This window comes from Mobula hypostoma, chromosome 15 (assembly GCF_963921235.1).
Source record: "Mobula hypostoma chromosome 15, sMobHyp1.1, whole genome shotgun sequence".
In the NCBI taxonomy this organism is placed as follows: Eukaryota; Metazoa; Chordata; class Chondrichthyes; order Myliobatiformes; family Myliobatidae; genus Mobula; species Mobula hypostoma.
In genome coordinates, this window is record NC_086111.1 from 77,251,247 (window position 1) to 77,268,043 (window position 16,797).

General features: G+C 44.3%; 1 protein-coding gene across 1 annotated transcript; it reads right to left on the reverse strand.

Moving 5' to 3' along the window:
• Positions 1–1,568: 1,568 nt before the first annotated feature.
• LOC134357153 (zinc finger protein 239-like) lies at positions 1,569–16,457 on the reverse strand. The gene is made up of 3 exons (XM_063068455.1): positions 16,335–16,457; positions 13,151–13,319; positions 1,569–5,076 (listed from the first exon to the last, which is right to left on the reverse strand). Exon 3 carries the CDS (start codon positions 4,676–4,678, stop codon positions 3,728–3,730), a length of 951 nt encoding a protein of 316 aa, XP_062924525.1. The 5' UTR covers positions 4,679–5,076; positions 13,151–13,319; positions 16,335–16,457; the 3' UTR covers positions 1,569–3,727.
• Between the last annotated feature and the right edge of the window lie 340 nt (positions 16,458–16,797).

Consider the following 16,797-nt stretch of genomic DNA (forward strand, 5'->3'; position numbering starts at 1 on the left):
ACCCCATTACTACCTCTCCAGCATCATTTTTCAGCGGTCCGATATCCACTTCCGCCTCTCTATTACACTAAGTGTACCTGAAGAAAAAATTGGTATCCTCTTTAATGTTACTGTCTAGCTCACCTATGTATTCCATCTTTTCCTTAATTATTTTAGTTGCATTCTGTTGGTTTTTAAAAGATTCCCAATCCTGTAACTTACTAGTAATTTTTGCTTTATGCCCTCTTTGGTTTTTATGTTGTCTTTGATTTCTTTTATCAGCCATGGTTTTGTCACTTTACCTTCAGAATACTACTTCCTCTTTGTGATGTGTATATCTTGTGCCTTCTGAATTGCTTCCAGAAAATCCAGCCATTGCTACTCTGTTTTCATCCCTGCCCATGTTCTTTGCAAATCAATTTTGACCAATTTTTCTCTCATGCCTCTCTAATTCTCTTTATTCCACATCTGACTTTAGCTTCTCCTTCTCTATTGTCAGGGTGAATTTGATCAGATTAAGATCATTTGCCCCTAAGGGTTCTTTAAACTTTAAAGTGACCGAATTAATTCTGGTTCATTACAATACCCAATCCAGAATAGTTGATCCCCAAGTGGGTCAAACACGAGCTGCTCTAAAAATGCATCTTGTAAGCATTCTAGGAATTCCTCCTCTTGAGACCAACCCCATCCTAATTTTCCTAATCACCTGCATGACAATCCCCCATGACTATTGTAACATTGCCCTTTTGGCACGCATTTTCTATCTCCCATTGTAATTTGTGGACCACATACCTTACTACTGTTTAGAAGTCTCTATAGAATTCCCATCAGGGATTTTTTTTTTTTTTTTTTTACATTTGCTCTTCCTTAATCCTACCTACAGATTCTACAGCTTCCAACCCTATGCCACCTCTTCCTAATGATTTAATTTAATATTTTACCAACAGAGCCACACAACCCCATTACTAACACACATAAAAGTTGCTGGTGAATGCAGCAGGCCAGGCAGCATCTCTAGGAAGAGGTGCAGTCGACGTTTCAGGCCGAGACCCTTCGTCAGGACTAACTGAAGGAAGAGTGAGTAAGGGATTTGAAAGTTGGAGGGGGAGGGTGAGATCCAAAATGATAGGAGAAGACAGGAGGGGGAGGGATGGAGCCAAGAGCTGGACAGGTGATAGGCAAAAGGGATACGAGAGTACCCCACTACCGGCTTGTTCTTGGCTTGTTCTCTCAAGAAACATATACAGTAAGTATCTGGGAAACAAGAGGACCTGCAGGTGCTAGAAATCTGGAGAACTACACACAAAGTGCTGGAGGAGCTCAGCATGTCAGGCAGCATCTATGGATGGGAATCAACATTTCGGGCCAAGACCCTTCATCGGTACTCTTGATACCCACGTAATTGGAATATCAACAAGCAAAGAAAATAGAAAGTAGTGCAAAATGGGGAAAACCTTTGACAAAATTTAGTTCAAGGCTTAAAAAAACCTGCCAAACAGAACTCAATTGTTAGTAAATGCAACAAAGGCAAAAAACACTTTTATCAATACCAACATTGACTTTTTTTTTAATAAAAATATCTTGGTCCTATTTCAATCAGTAATATTTACAAAGGTAAATAAGAACTTTAGAAATCTTTAGAAAAGGCTATTTACACTCAAACCCACTTAGATTAACACTACCCTGGACAGAAGGAGGAAGAGAAATAATACACATGAAAAAAAATCACACAACAGTCAGATAAAACTTCTAAGTATATATTTCCATCAAAAATGATGAGGATTCAGCACTCCATGTCTGTATCTGCAATCATAATAAGAAATACATACCAGAAAACTTAAATGAGAAGCCAACTCAGAAAAATGAATCATCACTACGGAAGAAAACATTAACCAGTGGAATGAGTATGACCCTCCATGGGAGACATCCCAACGATCTGAGCAGACGAGATGGTGACAAGGAAGCATCAACCACCTGACTGAGAGTTGGAGACCTCTTCCCAGAAACAGAGGGGTTTCTTGCAGAAATATGGGACAAGGTGGTTAACAAAAAGAAAACAAAATCGAAAATACATGAAATACAAACAAACAAAGCAGTAAGTGCAGAAAATGCCACGAGAAACCACACACAATCCAACACATTCCAGGATCCTGCAGCAGTTTAACTCAATCTGATTACTTACAAAGTTACAATCAAGTGGCAAATGTCATTCACCAAAATCTTGCTTTAAAATACAAACCCATGAATGCCCTCCATCACTTCATAAAGGCACCATAAATTCACACCTGATCCAGATTTAGAGTCAAAATCTTACAAATTATATGATAATCAATACATTATTTCAGATAGGACAATCCATAATAACCATCCGGATATAATATTACAGGGTAAAGAAGCAGGAACAACTCCCTGAATAGATAAAAGCATTCCCAACACACACATGTTCCTCGACCAGTGGAGCACCTTACCACAGGTATTGTTTGTGTCATCAGTCACACAACCGAAAGAATTTCTCTGTCAATCAGCTTCCAAATATTGCTACTTTGTCATTTGTTGCCATGCCCCGCTGCTGATTCCCTTCTCCTCATCATACGTTCTTACCCCGACTATCGTCCAGAGCCCCAAACTCTGCCCTGTGCAGACCTGCCTCTGGTTTCTGACCCTGCTCCATTGAACATCCAACTAATGGTTTTGAAATTCTGATTTCAGTCTACAGAAGATAGTGGTGTTTTCAACAACCTTTTAGAAGCAGGAAAAATGACCCATAATGTGGAAATGACTCATGATTAAGGAGGTCATTCTTCCTCAGCCCAGAGACTCGAGGGGCGAAGAATGTCTCAGACAGAACTGCAGTCAGCTCGACTTCTTCAGTCTGCAGGAAATTCAAGGGAAACCTCTTCACCCACACTATTTGGAACCCATGACCACAGGGAGAGCGAGAGAAGGATAACAGGGGAGGACTGAAAAGGACTGTCGTGGAACAGAATCACTGGCAGGGTCCAGCCGGCCTGACTTGACTCTCTACTGTACACTAGGTGTGTTATAAATTCACTAAGTACCAGAGACAGAGGTTAAAGTAGAACTGATTTATTGTCTCAGATCCAGAATATTAAACTCCAGTCCCATTAAAGGTGAATATGCAGAAGAAACTCCTCCCATGCCCAGGGTGCAGAACTGGGTGTGTGAGCAGCAGCAATAATTGCAGAGTTCAGCAACGACAGTCACTCTTGAGACTGCATTCAGCAACAGTGATAGACAAATATCCAACATGCAGCTCATTAAAACTTTCTCTCCAGTGTGAACCCGGTAGTGTGTCACAAGTGCAACTTGCTGTAAGGTTTCACTGCTCATGTAATGGCCTCTCTGCAATGTTTCACTGCTACGGTAATGGTTTCTCTGTAGCAGCAATGTTTAGGTTATGACCAGAGATAACAGGGTTTTGGAATGCAGAGCTATCCAATGACAGAAATGTTCTTCCTTGTGAGTCTGGAAGAGGAATTTTCGTGGTCTTTAGCTGGGGAGAGATGAGAAGACGCGAATGGAGAGAGTAGGCCCTTTTTATTTTATTTTGTTTACTTCACTAACTCTATCGTCAAAGTAAGAATTATAAAGCTCAATCGTTTAATCACATATTGTGTACTGTTTGTTATTTCAGGGTACCGATTTGTAACAGGGTACACATCACGCAGCATCCACCCAAACGAGATTGCTTAAGTTTGGCCGGGCTGGGGGGCTATCACCCCCTATATTAAGCTGCCAGCCGAAGTGAGTTACATAAGGTTAGATGACTGACTGAATCCTTTCCCAAGTCTGAGCAGGTGAATGGCCTCTCCCCAGTGTGAACTCGCTGATGTACCTTCAGATTAGATGACCTAATGAATCCCTTCCCACACACTGAACAAGTGAACGGCCTCTCCCCAGTGTGAACTCGCTGATGTACCTTCAGTTGAGATGACAAAGCGAATCCCTTCCCACAGACTGAGCAGGTGAATGGCCACTCCCTGGTGTGAACTGACTGGTGTGTCAATAGGTGATATGAGCAAATGAATCCCTTCCCACAGTCTGAGCAGGTGAACGGTCTCTCTCCGGTGTGAACTGACTCATGTCTCAGTAGGTTATAGGATGAAGTGAATCCCTTCCCACAGTCTGAGCAGGTGAATGGCCTTTCCCCGGTATGAACTGACTCATGTCTCAGTAGGTTATATGACGAAGTGAATCCCTTCCCACAGACGGAGCAGGTGAATGGCCTTTCCCCGGTGTGAACTGACTGGTGTACCAGCAGGTCGGATGACTGAGTGAATCCCTTCCCACAGTCTGAGCAGGTGAATGGCCTCTCCCCAGTGTGAACTCGCCGATGTACCTTCAGAGTAGATGACTGAGTGAATCCTTTCCCACAGTCTGAGCAAGTGAACGGCCTCTCCCCAGTGTGAACTCGCTGATGTACCTTCAGTTTAGATGACTGAGTGAATCCTTTCCCACAGTCTGAGCAGGTGAACGATCTCTCCCCGGTGTGAACTGTCTGGTGTCTCAGTAGGTGAGATGACAAATTGAATCCCTTCCCACAGTCTGAGCAGGTGAATGGCCTCTCTCCAGTGTGAACTCTCTGATGTACCTTCAGATTAGATGACCGAGTGAATCCCTTCCCACAGTCTGAGCAGGAGAACGGCTTCTCCCCGGTGTGAACTCGCTGGTGATCCATTAGGTTAGATAACCGAGTGAATCCTTCCCCATAAATTCAGCAGATGACCAGCCTCTGCCCAGTGTGAACTGACTGGTGTGTCCACAGGTGAGATGACCAACTGAATCCCTTCTTACCCACAGAACAGGTGAATGGCCTTGCCCAGTGTGAACTCACTGATGTACCTTCATGAGATGACCTTGAATCCCCACAGTCTGAAAAGGTTCACAGCCTCTCCCTGTGTGAACTGACAGGCATGCCAGTCAGTCAGATAATCGAGTGAATCCCTCCCCACAGTCTGAGTCAGATTGATGATTGAGTGACTCCCTTGCTCCACTTCTAATATACGTGGACGGAGACAGCAAAACTGGCGTGCTGTGTTCGAGATTCCCGTAGATAAATTCCTTGTCGTTTTTAACCTGAAAAAAGATTTATAAAATCAATCAATGACTGAAGGACAACATTTCAGATGAGATCTCTTGAGTTGCCAAGGTGTGATCTGACATCACACTGTTACGGTGAGGTTCAGCACAAGTTGGAGAGAGAAATCATCTTCTAACTGGGCACAGTGCTGGTATCTGGAATGACCATCAAATTCTCTGATGCTCTTCCTGTCTCTATAAGAATGGGGCATTTCTGCCATCTCCAATCGGTGACCTGGTTCAGTTTGACACTCTCCATTGATATTATTCCCTGCTCCCACTGAGCTGCATGGGTGCCTGGCCCCACAGGAACTGAAACACTTTCACACAAATAGCCTTTGTTGACGTGCAGCTGAGATTTTCTTTTATCTACTGTCAATGTAAAGTGCCACAGTTTTAAGGCTATGTAAACATTTCCTGCCCAGATGAATGGTTGGTCCGCACAGCTGTTAAAAGGAATTAAATGAATATTAGTATTATTTCATGTTCTTGTCAAGAGTCATAGAAAAGTACAACACAGTAACAGGCCCTTTGGCCCATCTAGTTTGTGTTGAACTATTTAAACTGTCTACACCTTTACTCCTACCATCCAGGTACCTATACAAACCTCATAAATGTTGAAATTGAGCTCGCATGCACTAGTCGGGCTGTCTGCTCATTCCACACCTGGATGACTGTCTGTGTGAAGAAGTTTCCCCTTAATGTTTCATCTTTCACCCTTCATCCATGGTCTCTTGTTGTAGTCCCTCATAATTTTGGTACACCCCCATTAAATCTCCCCTCAATCTTCTACATTCCAAGGAATAAAGCCCAGAGCTGTTCAATCTCTCTTTATAACCCAAGACCTCTAGACCTGGCAAAATCCTTGTGAATTTTCTCTGAACTCTTTCAAACTCTTTTACATCTTTCCTGTAGGTTGGTGACCAAAACCGTACACAATACTCCAAATTATGCCTCACCAATGTCTTCTTCAAAGTCAACATAACATCCATTTCCTGTACTTTGTACTTTCGTCTATGATGGCCAATGTGCCAAAATCTTTCTTTCCGTCCCTATCGAACTGCGACACCACTTTCAGTGAAATATAGTCGTGTATTCCCATATCCCTTTCTTCTCCAACACTTCTCAGTGCCCTACCAGTCACTGTGTAAGACCTACCCTGGTTTCTGCATGTTAGACAGAGATTCATCATGAGGTGCCAGAGGAATTCCGTTTCTCTGATGCTTGGCTCCGAGCTTCTCGCCAGCTGAGTTCGAACAAATAAACTGATGAAAAGGATACGCTAAACACCTCACACTTGTCTGCGTTAAATTCCATTTTCCGTTTCTCAACCCATTTTTTCCAGCAGTCCAGATCACATGCATGCCATGATATTCTTCCTCGCTGTCCACTACACCACCAATCCTGGTGTCATCCACAAATTTGCTGATCCAGTTAACCACACTATCATCCAGATTACTGACAGAGATGAAAAACAACAACAGATCCAGCACAGATCCATGTGGCACACCACTAGTCACAGGTTTTCAGTCAGAAAGGCAACTACCTGCTACCATACTCTGCTGATGAAGTTTTAAGGGGGATGTAAGAAATAATTCTTGGACTCTTGTAAATAATGGGTTAAAAGTAAGTGCAAACTTATGTGTGCTCTGTTCTGGATAGTGTGCAAATTTCTGTTTTGTCCTTCACTGAGGAATCTGCTTGCAGCTTGTTTAGATTAATGGCTCACAGATGTCTCTTGGGAACGTTATGTAGAGTTGAGTTCTCATGAGACACGAATTGAACTAAACTCCCTCCTTTGTCTAACAAAAGAGAATAACTGATAAGGATTGGACAGAACATTAATTTGTAATTAAAACCCTGATTTAGTGGACTCTCTTATCTAAGAAATTAAATTTTGCTCCAACAGACTTGGTGGGAATACCAGTTGAACTAAAGTCCTTTTTGTTTCAGGATCTCGGCCCGAAACGTCGACTGTACCTCTTCCTAGAGATGCTGCCTGGCCTGCTGCATTCACCAGCAAATTTGATGTGTGTTGCTCCTCTTTGTTTCATTAGTTCTATAATGGTAACGTTTTTGCATGTTAGACAGAGATTCAGCACGAGCCGCCAGAAGAAGAGGAATTGTGTCTCTCTGATGCTTGGGTCCGAGCTTCTTGCCGGCTGAGTTCGAACAAATAAACTGGTGAAAAGGATAAAGTAAAGAACTGTTTGTAGTGTGCTTATTTGTCCAGCAAATTTAAGTTTACACCATAAAAAGTATCCCATCCAGATACAGGTGTCCCCCGCTTTTCGAACGCTCGCTTTATGAAACCTCACTGTTACGAAAGACCTACATTAGTACCCTGTTTTCGCTTTCAGGTGTTTTCACTGTTACAAAGAAAGGCAGCACGCGATAAAAAAGCAGCGCGCGAAAAAATCAGCGCGCGATAAAAGGCAGCGTGCGCCCGAGCAGCCGCTCTGCCCTGGATTCGGAACGGCATTGCTTAAACACATTGCATTGAGCAGCCGTTAGCAAGATGAGTTCTAAGGTGCCTGAAAGAGTAAGGGTGTTACACTTAGCGTAAAACTCGACATAATTAAGCGTTTTGATCGTGGTGAACGAAGCAAGGACAAAGTGAGTTTGGCTTGTGGAAGCTGATGAAGATGATGTTGAAGAGGTTTTGGCATCCCATGACCAAGAACTGATAGATGAAGAGCTGATGCAATTGGAAGAGGAAAGGATAACAATCGAAACCGAATGCAACCGAATGCAGAAAGTGAAGCAACTGTGTGAGATTTTCGCTGCAATGATAAAGTACGACTTTAATTTTGAAAGGGTACGTAGGTTTAGGGGATATTTGCAGGATAGTTTGAGTGCTTACAAACAACTGTATGATAGAAAAATGCGCGAGGCTCAGCAGTCAAGCAAGCCTTCCACATCAGCCACAGCAGATGAGAACCTCGACCTTCGACATCAAGGCGGGCAGTCATAGGAGATGATGAGCTGCCTGTCCTGATCAACGATGAGATGACACCCCTGTGTCCCACCACCCCAACACCCGAGCCCCGGACAGATACTGTACCGATTCGCGGAGAATGCTCTGATCTGCGCCGACATTTGCATGCCAGGCAGCACCTAATTAATTAGCATGTTTATTTCGGCTTTTTTCTTAACAATGTGCTGTGTGCTTCCCGGCTACCGCTGCATTCTTCGCGGCAATGTATTGGGTTGGCGGCCCGGAGGGTGGGGGCCACTGCACCACCCAGCCTGCGACAACTCAGTCTAACACACCATCATCAGTGTGCTCGGTGCTGTTTTCCCAATTCCAGTAAGTGATACTACACTGTACATACATTATTTCTACTTTATATAGGCTGTGTATTTTTACGTGTTATTTGGTAGATTTGGCAGTTTCATAGTTTAAAGGCTACTGGAGAGCGCGTTTATGCCAACAGCGCTTGCGTGAGATTTTCTGCTGAGAGCGCTTGCGTGAGATTTTTGCTACAGAGATCTATGCAGGCAATCGTTGTAGAGAAGTAATTCTACTTTATATAGGCTGTGTATTTATCATATCATTCCTGCTTTTACTATATGTTACTGTTATTTTAGGTTTTATGTGTTATTTGGCATGATTTGGTAGGTTATTTTTGGGTCTGCGAACGCTCACAAAATTTTGCCGTATAAATAAATGGTAATTGCTTCTTCGCTTTACGACATTTCCGCTTACGAACCTTTTCATAGGAACGTTCTACCTTTGGATGGCAGGGGAAACCTGTACTTCACAACTTTGTATGGCTACTCTCTCCTTTTGACTTCAAGAATTACCAGCGAACTGTGGAGATGGCTGAACACATCATGGAAACAAGCCTCCCTTCCATGGACTTGCTCTATACTTCCTGTTGCCTCAGTGAATCAGCCAACATAATTTAAGATTCCCAGAACTCCAGACCAGACATTCTCAATTCTCAACCACCCATCGGGTCGAAGATAAATGAAAACAAAAAACAGAAAACAGAAAACATACCACCAGACCTAGGGACACTTTCCATTCTGCTGTTATAAGCAAACTGAATATTCCTCAGCATTATAAGATGGACTCTTGACTTCATAATGTATGTCAATGTGACCTTGCACCATATGTCTACCTGCAGTGGTTTTCTCTGTAACCATAATGCTTTGTTACACTCCGTTAATGTTTTACCATAATCTACTGTTGTAATGTGCTGATCTGAGAGGATGGTACACAAGACAAGATTTTCACTGGACCTCGGTACATGACAATACTAAATGATTCCCCACTTTAATTGCATGGAAGTATTAGACAGACTGAGCTTCTCCTCTAGAACTTCCAGAGGGAGATTTCACTGAAGTGTACAAATGTTTGAGAAGCCCAGAAAAACAGAAAAGGCTTCCTTCTTGCATTAATAGGGCTATATACCTCGAAACATTGGCTGCACTTCGGCAATTTGTAACAGTGGAATGAAGTCAATGAAAAAAAAAATGCCCACCCACAATGAGAGAACGTGACAGATCTGGATCTCTCTCCCTTGTCTGAATGGAAAAAAGATTAATATGCACAACCGCGAGAAACAAACCCGCAGACGTAAAGCATGTGCTACCGGGCCATGAAGAAACGATATGATTTGGCGATATGAGTCAGCTGCACCTTTCCCCATTCCCTGTCAAACTTGAACTTGAAGATGCGCCCCGCCCGCCCCCATTGGCTGGTCCGCAAGAATATTGCCAATATGAAACCGGTCCGCAGTGCGAGAAAGGTTGGGGACCCCTTACATAAGGAACCGCGCACATGACCCCAGACCCTGGTGTAGCAAACCCATGCATGACATCAGGCATGTGGTGGGGGGAGGGAGGGGGAGGAGATAAGATTTTTGGTTCCATGGCTCTCTCCAGGGAAGGTGGGACCTGTACAGAAAGGACTACAGCAAAAGAGAAGGTTCTTTGGAAGCTGAAGATCTGAAAGCAGATAAGTCACCCGGACCAGATGGTTTACACCCACAGTTCTGAAAGAGGTGGCTGGACAAATTGTGGAGGCATTAGTAATGCTCCTTCAAGAATCACTTAATTCAGGAATGGTTCTGGAAGACTGGAATATTGAAAATGTCACTCTACTCTTCAAGAAGGGAGAGAGGCAGAAAAAAGGAAACTATAGGCCACTCAGTCTGACAGTGGTTGGGAAGATGTTGGAGTCGATTGTTAAGGATGTGAGTTCGGGGTACTTGGAGGCACAAGATAAAATAGGCCGGAGTCAGCATTGTTTCCTCAAGAGAAAATCTTGCCTGATAAATTTGTTGGAATGCTTTGAAGAAATAATAAGCAGGGTAGACAAAGGAGAATTGGTTGATATTGCGTACTTGGATTTTCAGGCCTTTGACAAGGTGCCGCACCTGAGACTCCTTAACGAGCTCTGAGCCTATGTTATTACAGGAAAAACGGCAGGAGGAAATGAGTGGGAATACAGACAGCCTTTTCTGGTTGGCTATCGGTTTCTAGTGGAGTTCCACAGGGGTCTATGTTGGGAACGATTCTTTTCATGTTATATGCCAATGACTTGGATGATGGAATTGATGGCTTTGTTGCAAAGTTTGCAGGGGATGTAAAGATAGTTGGAAGGGCAGGTCGTTTAAGGGAAGTAGGGAGGCTACAGAAAGATCAGGAAAATAGGCAAGGAAATGGCAGATAGAATACTGTGTTGGGAGGTGCATGATTATACACTTTGCTAGAAGAAATGAAAGGGTTGACTATTTTCTAAATGGAGAGAATGTACAAAAAAAATCTGAGATGCAAATGGAGTTGGGAGTCCTTGTGCAGGATTCCCTAAAGGTTTATTTGTGGTTTGAGTCTGTGGTGAGGAAGGCAAATGTGATGTTCGCATTCAGTTCAAGAAAACTAAAATATAAAAGTGAGCATGTAATGTTGGGACTTTATAAAGCTCTTGGATTATTCTCAGCAGTTTTGGGCCCCTTATATCAGAAAGGATGTGCTGACACTGGAGAGAGTTCAAAGGAGGTTTACGAAAATGAGTACAAAATTGAATGGCCTGTCATATGAAGAGCATTTGATGGCTCTGGACTTGTATTCAGAGGAATGAAGGATGATTTCATTGAATCTTATCGAATGGTGAATGGCTTTGATTGAGTGGATGTGGAGAGGATGTTCCCTGTATTGGGAGAGTCCAGGACCAGAGGATGCAGCCTCAGAATAAAGGGGATATTAGGGCGCCCTTTTAGAAGGGAGATGAGAGAGAATATCTTTAGCCAGAGAGTGGTGAATCTGTGGAATCCTTTGCCACGGGCAGCAGTGAAGGCCGAGTATTTATGGATATCAAAGGCAGAGGTTGCTAGATTCTTAATTGATGACAGTTTACGGGAAGAAGGAAGGAGACTGGGACTGAGGAAAATTGGAACAGGCATGATTAAATGACAGAGCAGGTGCGATGGGCCAAATGGCGTAATTTTACTCCTATATCTTATGGTTTTACTTGGGGGTACCAGAATGACGTCACATGTGGGTGAGAGTTTGTATTCAAAAGCTGTTTAATGGACGTTTTTAATGATTTCAGGGGGTAAACAAAGGAAACTTAATGGGTTTCATCAATGGATCCAATGTTGTGTGATTTAAAGTCCCCTGCAAGATACCCCGCTCTGCCATATTGCCCATACAGTGGGCGGTGTGTTGCTTGTCTCAAGTTGGGTCAGAAAACCCCAATGTTTCTGAGGAGCACTTTCCAGGGTGGTTCGGTCTGGGGTGGCTCAGTCAGTGCAGTGTCTCGTTGTTTAGTATTTTCAGAAACAACAGTTTTGCCAATATAAACTGGAATTGCCAGCAGGGTAAAGACAGGTTCGTATCAGTTAACAAAAGAGCTCTCGTCCCTGCGGTCCGGTCTCCCGGCGATCTATACACCCCAGCAGTGTAGGTATCCCTTCCTCTAAAAGTGAGTGAATCATTCAGATTGCTGATCGCTGACAGGAGTTATATTTGTTGGTCATTAAAGTTCATCCAGATTTGGCTGGATGGAGTTAATGCAGAGTTCGGGGGTGTCACAGTGAAAGATCCGAACAGCCAAATCCTCTATGCTGTCCCTCCGACCTCCGGCCACTGGTGGCGGCGTGGGGACCTCCTGCAAATCACAGCTCAGTGCCGACCCCAGATGTTGCCTGTGGTTCTCCTGGTTGGGTGGCGATGAGGAAGGGGCTGATCTCAGGTTTGTGTAAATTGAATGTCGGTTGCAGTGGGAAAGGGCCAGGACTGAGCCGGACAGCTGGACAGGAATGTAGGATCAGTTAGTTCTGGTTCCCCAAGCTGTGAGAGTGGATGTCAGTGACGTGGATCTGTTTACGTGTGCGGGTGTGGGGTAAATGGTGGGAAAGTTGTGGGGCTACTGGCAGGGTGGAGGGAGGTTGGGGATGTGGGTTATCAGACACAGTGTGACTCGGGAGGAGGGGTCCTAGAGCAGATTAAGTTGTAAACAGGGGAGGATCTGGTCCATTGCATCAGACAGATTTCAGGAAGCAACAAATCTCTGTTTATATTAATCACTGTCTAATCTTGCTGCTAACATTGTGTTTGTCACAGAGCCCAGAGTCTGGGAACAGCTAGATGGTAGGACGCAGATAGTGATGATGGGAGGCTGTTTATTGGAGTCAAGGCCAGCGCGTCGTGGAGTACCCCAGGGTTACACCCATTGCTACTTGTCATCTAAATCAATTATCTGGTTGAGAATGTACAGGGTATGGGTAGTGAGTTTGCAGCAAGTAATTTCAAACAATTACTTCTCTTTGCAAGATAGTAAATATGAACACCCCTCTTTCCCTCTCCACACTCAGAACCAACCAAAAGCTACTTCAGAAGATGCAAGTTCTTCAAATGAGCAAACACTGAGGGAATGTGAGTGAGTTTATACAGCTGGGATACTGACAGTACATTACCAGACCTGGAGTGATTGCAACTGGGTCTGACAGAGGCATAACTGATACTTCTGGGCACAGTCATTCTCACCTCAACTATTCCCTACCTTACTTTGTACAGATATGTAATGACTAAAGGACCAGTTTGAGTAAATGAGACTCACCAAACTTGCTTCTGACTGAATCAATGGAAACCCTGAGTCAGAAGGGTTCTCTCCAGTTGGAGCTGTCAACCCGTGGGCTGGTTCACTTGCTGCTGTTCCCTCATCTTCAGTCGTGGTTCACTTCCAGTTGTGGGTTTTGCTTCCAATAAATCTCTCACCACAGGCCTAACTTTAATATGAAAGATAATGAAGCACATTAACAATACAAAGGAGAACAAAATATTTCTGCTCACTGAAATCTAAACATTGAAGACAAATATAATGATCTCAGTGAACAAATCTGTAATTGTCCCTGACATGTCACAAAACCTGATATGGAATAGGAAGGAGTCATCATTCGGTCATGGTAAGATATAAGAAGTAGGAACAGAATTAGGTGATTCGATCTATTGAGTCTGCTCCACCACTCAACCATGGCTGAGATTTATTCCAACACCATATTCCTGCCTTCCTCCTGTAACCCTGAAGCTACTAAGCAATCATGAATATATTCATCTCTGCCCTAAATATACCTAACTGACAGCCTCAACCACCCTCTGTAGCAACAAATTCCACAGATCAGCCATCTTTTGGCTGAAGAAATTTTTCTCATCTCAGTTTTAAAGGGAAGCATCTTTATTCTGAGACTGTGCTGTCAGATCAGACTCTCCGTCTAATGGAAACATCTTCTCCATGTCCACTGTATCCAGGCTTTTCAGTATTCAGTAGGTTTACTTAACCACCACCCCCGCCTTTCACCACCCCGTCAAATGCTCCTCATACATAAAGCCGATCATTCCTGAGATTATTCATGTGAACCTTGTTCGCAACAACTGCACTGAACACATTACCAAGTATAACAGATGATCAGGAAATTTAAACTATTCCAGGGTGAATGTAATAGAAAGAAATTGGAATCACCAGAATCACTCAACAGGTAAGGAACTGCTGTGGAGAGAAAAACAAATTTAATGAATCAGGTTCACAATCTTTTGTCATAATGGATTCACAATTTTCCGTTTTTAGTGCAGATCTCCAGCAACTTGAGTTTCTGTTTGATTTCCACTACCTGACAGACAGATGACAGTGAGGAGGAATTTCCAAACACAGTTCGAACACTGAACCCCCAGGTCTATTTCTACTGGTGCAAACAAAGAACAGCCCATTTAATCACAGCCTCTCCTTGTGAGGGATGGAATACAAACTCATTCTCACCACAGATTAACAGCTATTGCTTCCAAAGGAACTCCAGAAACAAACATTTGATCCCATACCAGAAGTACTCACTCAACACCTTATAATCCCTTCATCATCGACTTCTCTAACTTCTGCTAAGGCCCCACCTCCCCCTCGTACCCCATCTGTTACTCATTTTTATGCACACATTCTTTCTCTCACTCTCCTTTTTCTCACTCTGTCCCTCTGAATATACCTCTTGCCCATCCTCTGGGTCACCCCCCCCGTCCTTCTTCCCGGACCTCCTGTCCCATGATCCTCTCGTATCCCATTTTGCCTATCACCTGTCCAGCTCTCGGCTCTATCCCTCCCCCTCCTGTCTTCTCCTATCATTTTGGATCTCCCCCTCCCCCTCCAACTTTCAAATCCCTTACTCACTCTTCCTTCAGTTAGTCCTGACGAAGGGTCTCGGCCTGAAACGTCGACTGCACCTCTTTCTATAGATGCTGCTTGGCCTGCTGCGTTCACCAGCAACTTTGATGTATGTTGCTTGAATTTCCAGCATCTGCAGAATTCCTGTTGTTTACCTTATAAACCCTGGCAGCTTGATCCCCGGGTCCATTTTACTTGGATCGAAAACTGTGATATACCAGGACCCAACCTCACAGAGTCACACAGCTGAACCTGCCACTTACCCACCCTAAGAGTCTCACACATCGTCCCCACATCTCACACTGGGTAGTGCAATCCGGGATTTCCCCACAACCAATGTCCAGCTGCTCGAAATTTCTGCTTCACTGCAGAAGGACGACCATCCAGCCCCATCTGTAGAAGCACTAACCAAAGTCAAAGCCAAAACACCAACAGTTCAATATGCCTGGAATGCCAATCACAGCATTATAGCCCAAGCACCAACTCTCCCAGTACTCTTTGCTGCCAGTACAATGCTGCATTGTGTCAGCCAGTCACTGTTCAAAAACTAGCACTCCCACAGTAATGCAAAACAGAACTGGAACCTGATGATCCTCTAGCATTCCAGCTAACAAAAACTGCTTCCAGGTGTAAAACAACACTTCACAATGAAGACAAGGGTTAGAAGAAAGATTGCTGATATAGGTGTCATGCAGGGTGGACCAAGGTTGACCCAGATGGTTGATAAACATCACTGAAGCTGGAGGTGAGGAGACTAGACAGAGGTTGAGCAAGATGGGCAGGGAATGAGCAGATGGAACCAGGTGGAGATCAAGGATGATCACAGATGGTTCTCCAGCAATACACAAATACAGAATTAATAGTACACACTACAGTATAAAAGATCTTAAAATGACAAAGTTAGAACAAACAATAAGAACTTTGGCATTTACACTTTGACCCTCACCAAATTTGATCAACACACCATAGAAAGTTTCCCATCCGGACACTTCACGCCTTTGCACGGTAACTACTCTGCCTGTGACTGCGAGGAACTGCAGAGACCTTTGGATACAGATCAGCACATCACAGAAACCATTCTCCCCACTAGGCTTCCCAGTCCCTCTGTAAAGCAGGCAGTGAAATCAAAGATCCCACAACCTGGGACGTTCTCCTTTCTCACCCACCCCAATCGGGGAGAAGACACAACAGCCATAAAGCTCAAAGACAAATACAAGGAGCCTCAGGAAGTGAGGTGAGTTAGGGGAAGTTAACGGAACTCAGTGGCCAACATCAGATTTCCCCAACATGACATGGAGGAAGCATCACCACCCATCCGGGGATTTTGGACATACACCACGTAATCTTGCGTCACAAAGCGGAGGCCAGGGCAGATCTGCGACAAACAGCCTCACGTGACCTGTTGGCGGGACTCCCACTTCAATTCCGGAAACAGACAGACTGGGCTCCTGGTTTGGATCGTTCAATGCAGATTAAGTGAAGTCTACACATTTTTGATGAGCACAGATAATTGGAAAATAAATGAGTAATTGGCCCTCAGTTCGGAGCTCACGGCCAACATTAGATCTCCCCACTCAGGATCGGTCTCAATACTCACCGATGGGAAAGTGATATCTTCGGCCCGCAGACAGTGATCCCGACCCCCGCTCCCCGACCCAAGCAGCGTGCACCCTTCCCGATCCCGCAGACGATATACTTAAGCACTGAGCGGAAAGGAAAACACCGCCCACCCGGAGACTGTGAGCATGCGCGAAGTGATGTTGCATCATTCGGAGGGCGGGGCCTCGGAAACAGACGCGCAGTTGCTGCCCATCTGCGGTTAAATGGGAGGGGTGAACGGGATCACGTGACCGGTAAAGTCTACCACCCCAGGCAGAGCTTCCAGCTACCCACCAGTCTGTGGAAAGAAACAAACTTGCCGCTCACATCTCCTCTACCTTAAATGTACTGTATTGGACATTTCAACCCCGAGGAAAAATATATCCTCTGTCTAATCTATCTATTCCTCTCGTAATCTTGTAAACGTCCATCCAGTCTCACACTAGCCTGCGCCGCTCTGG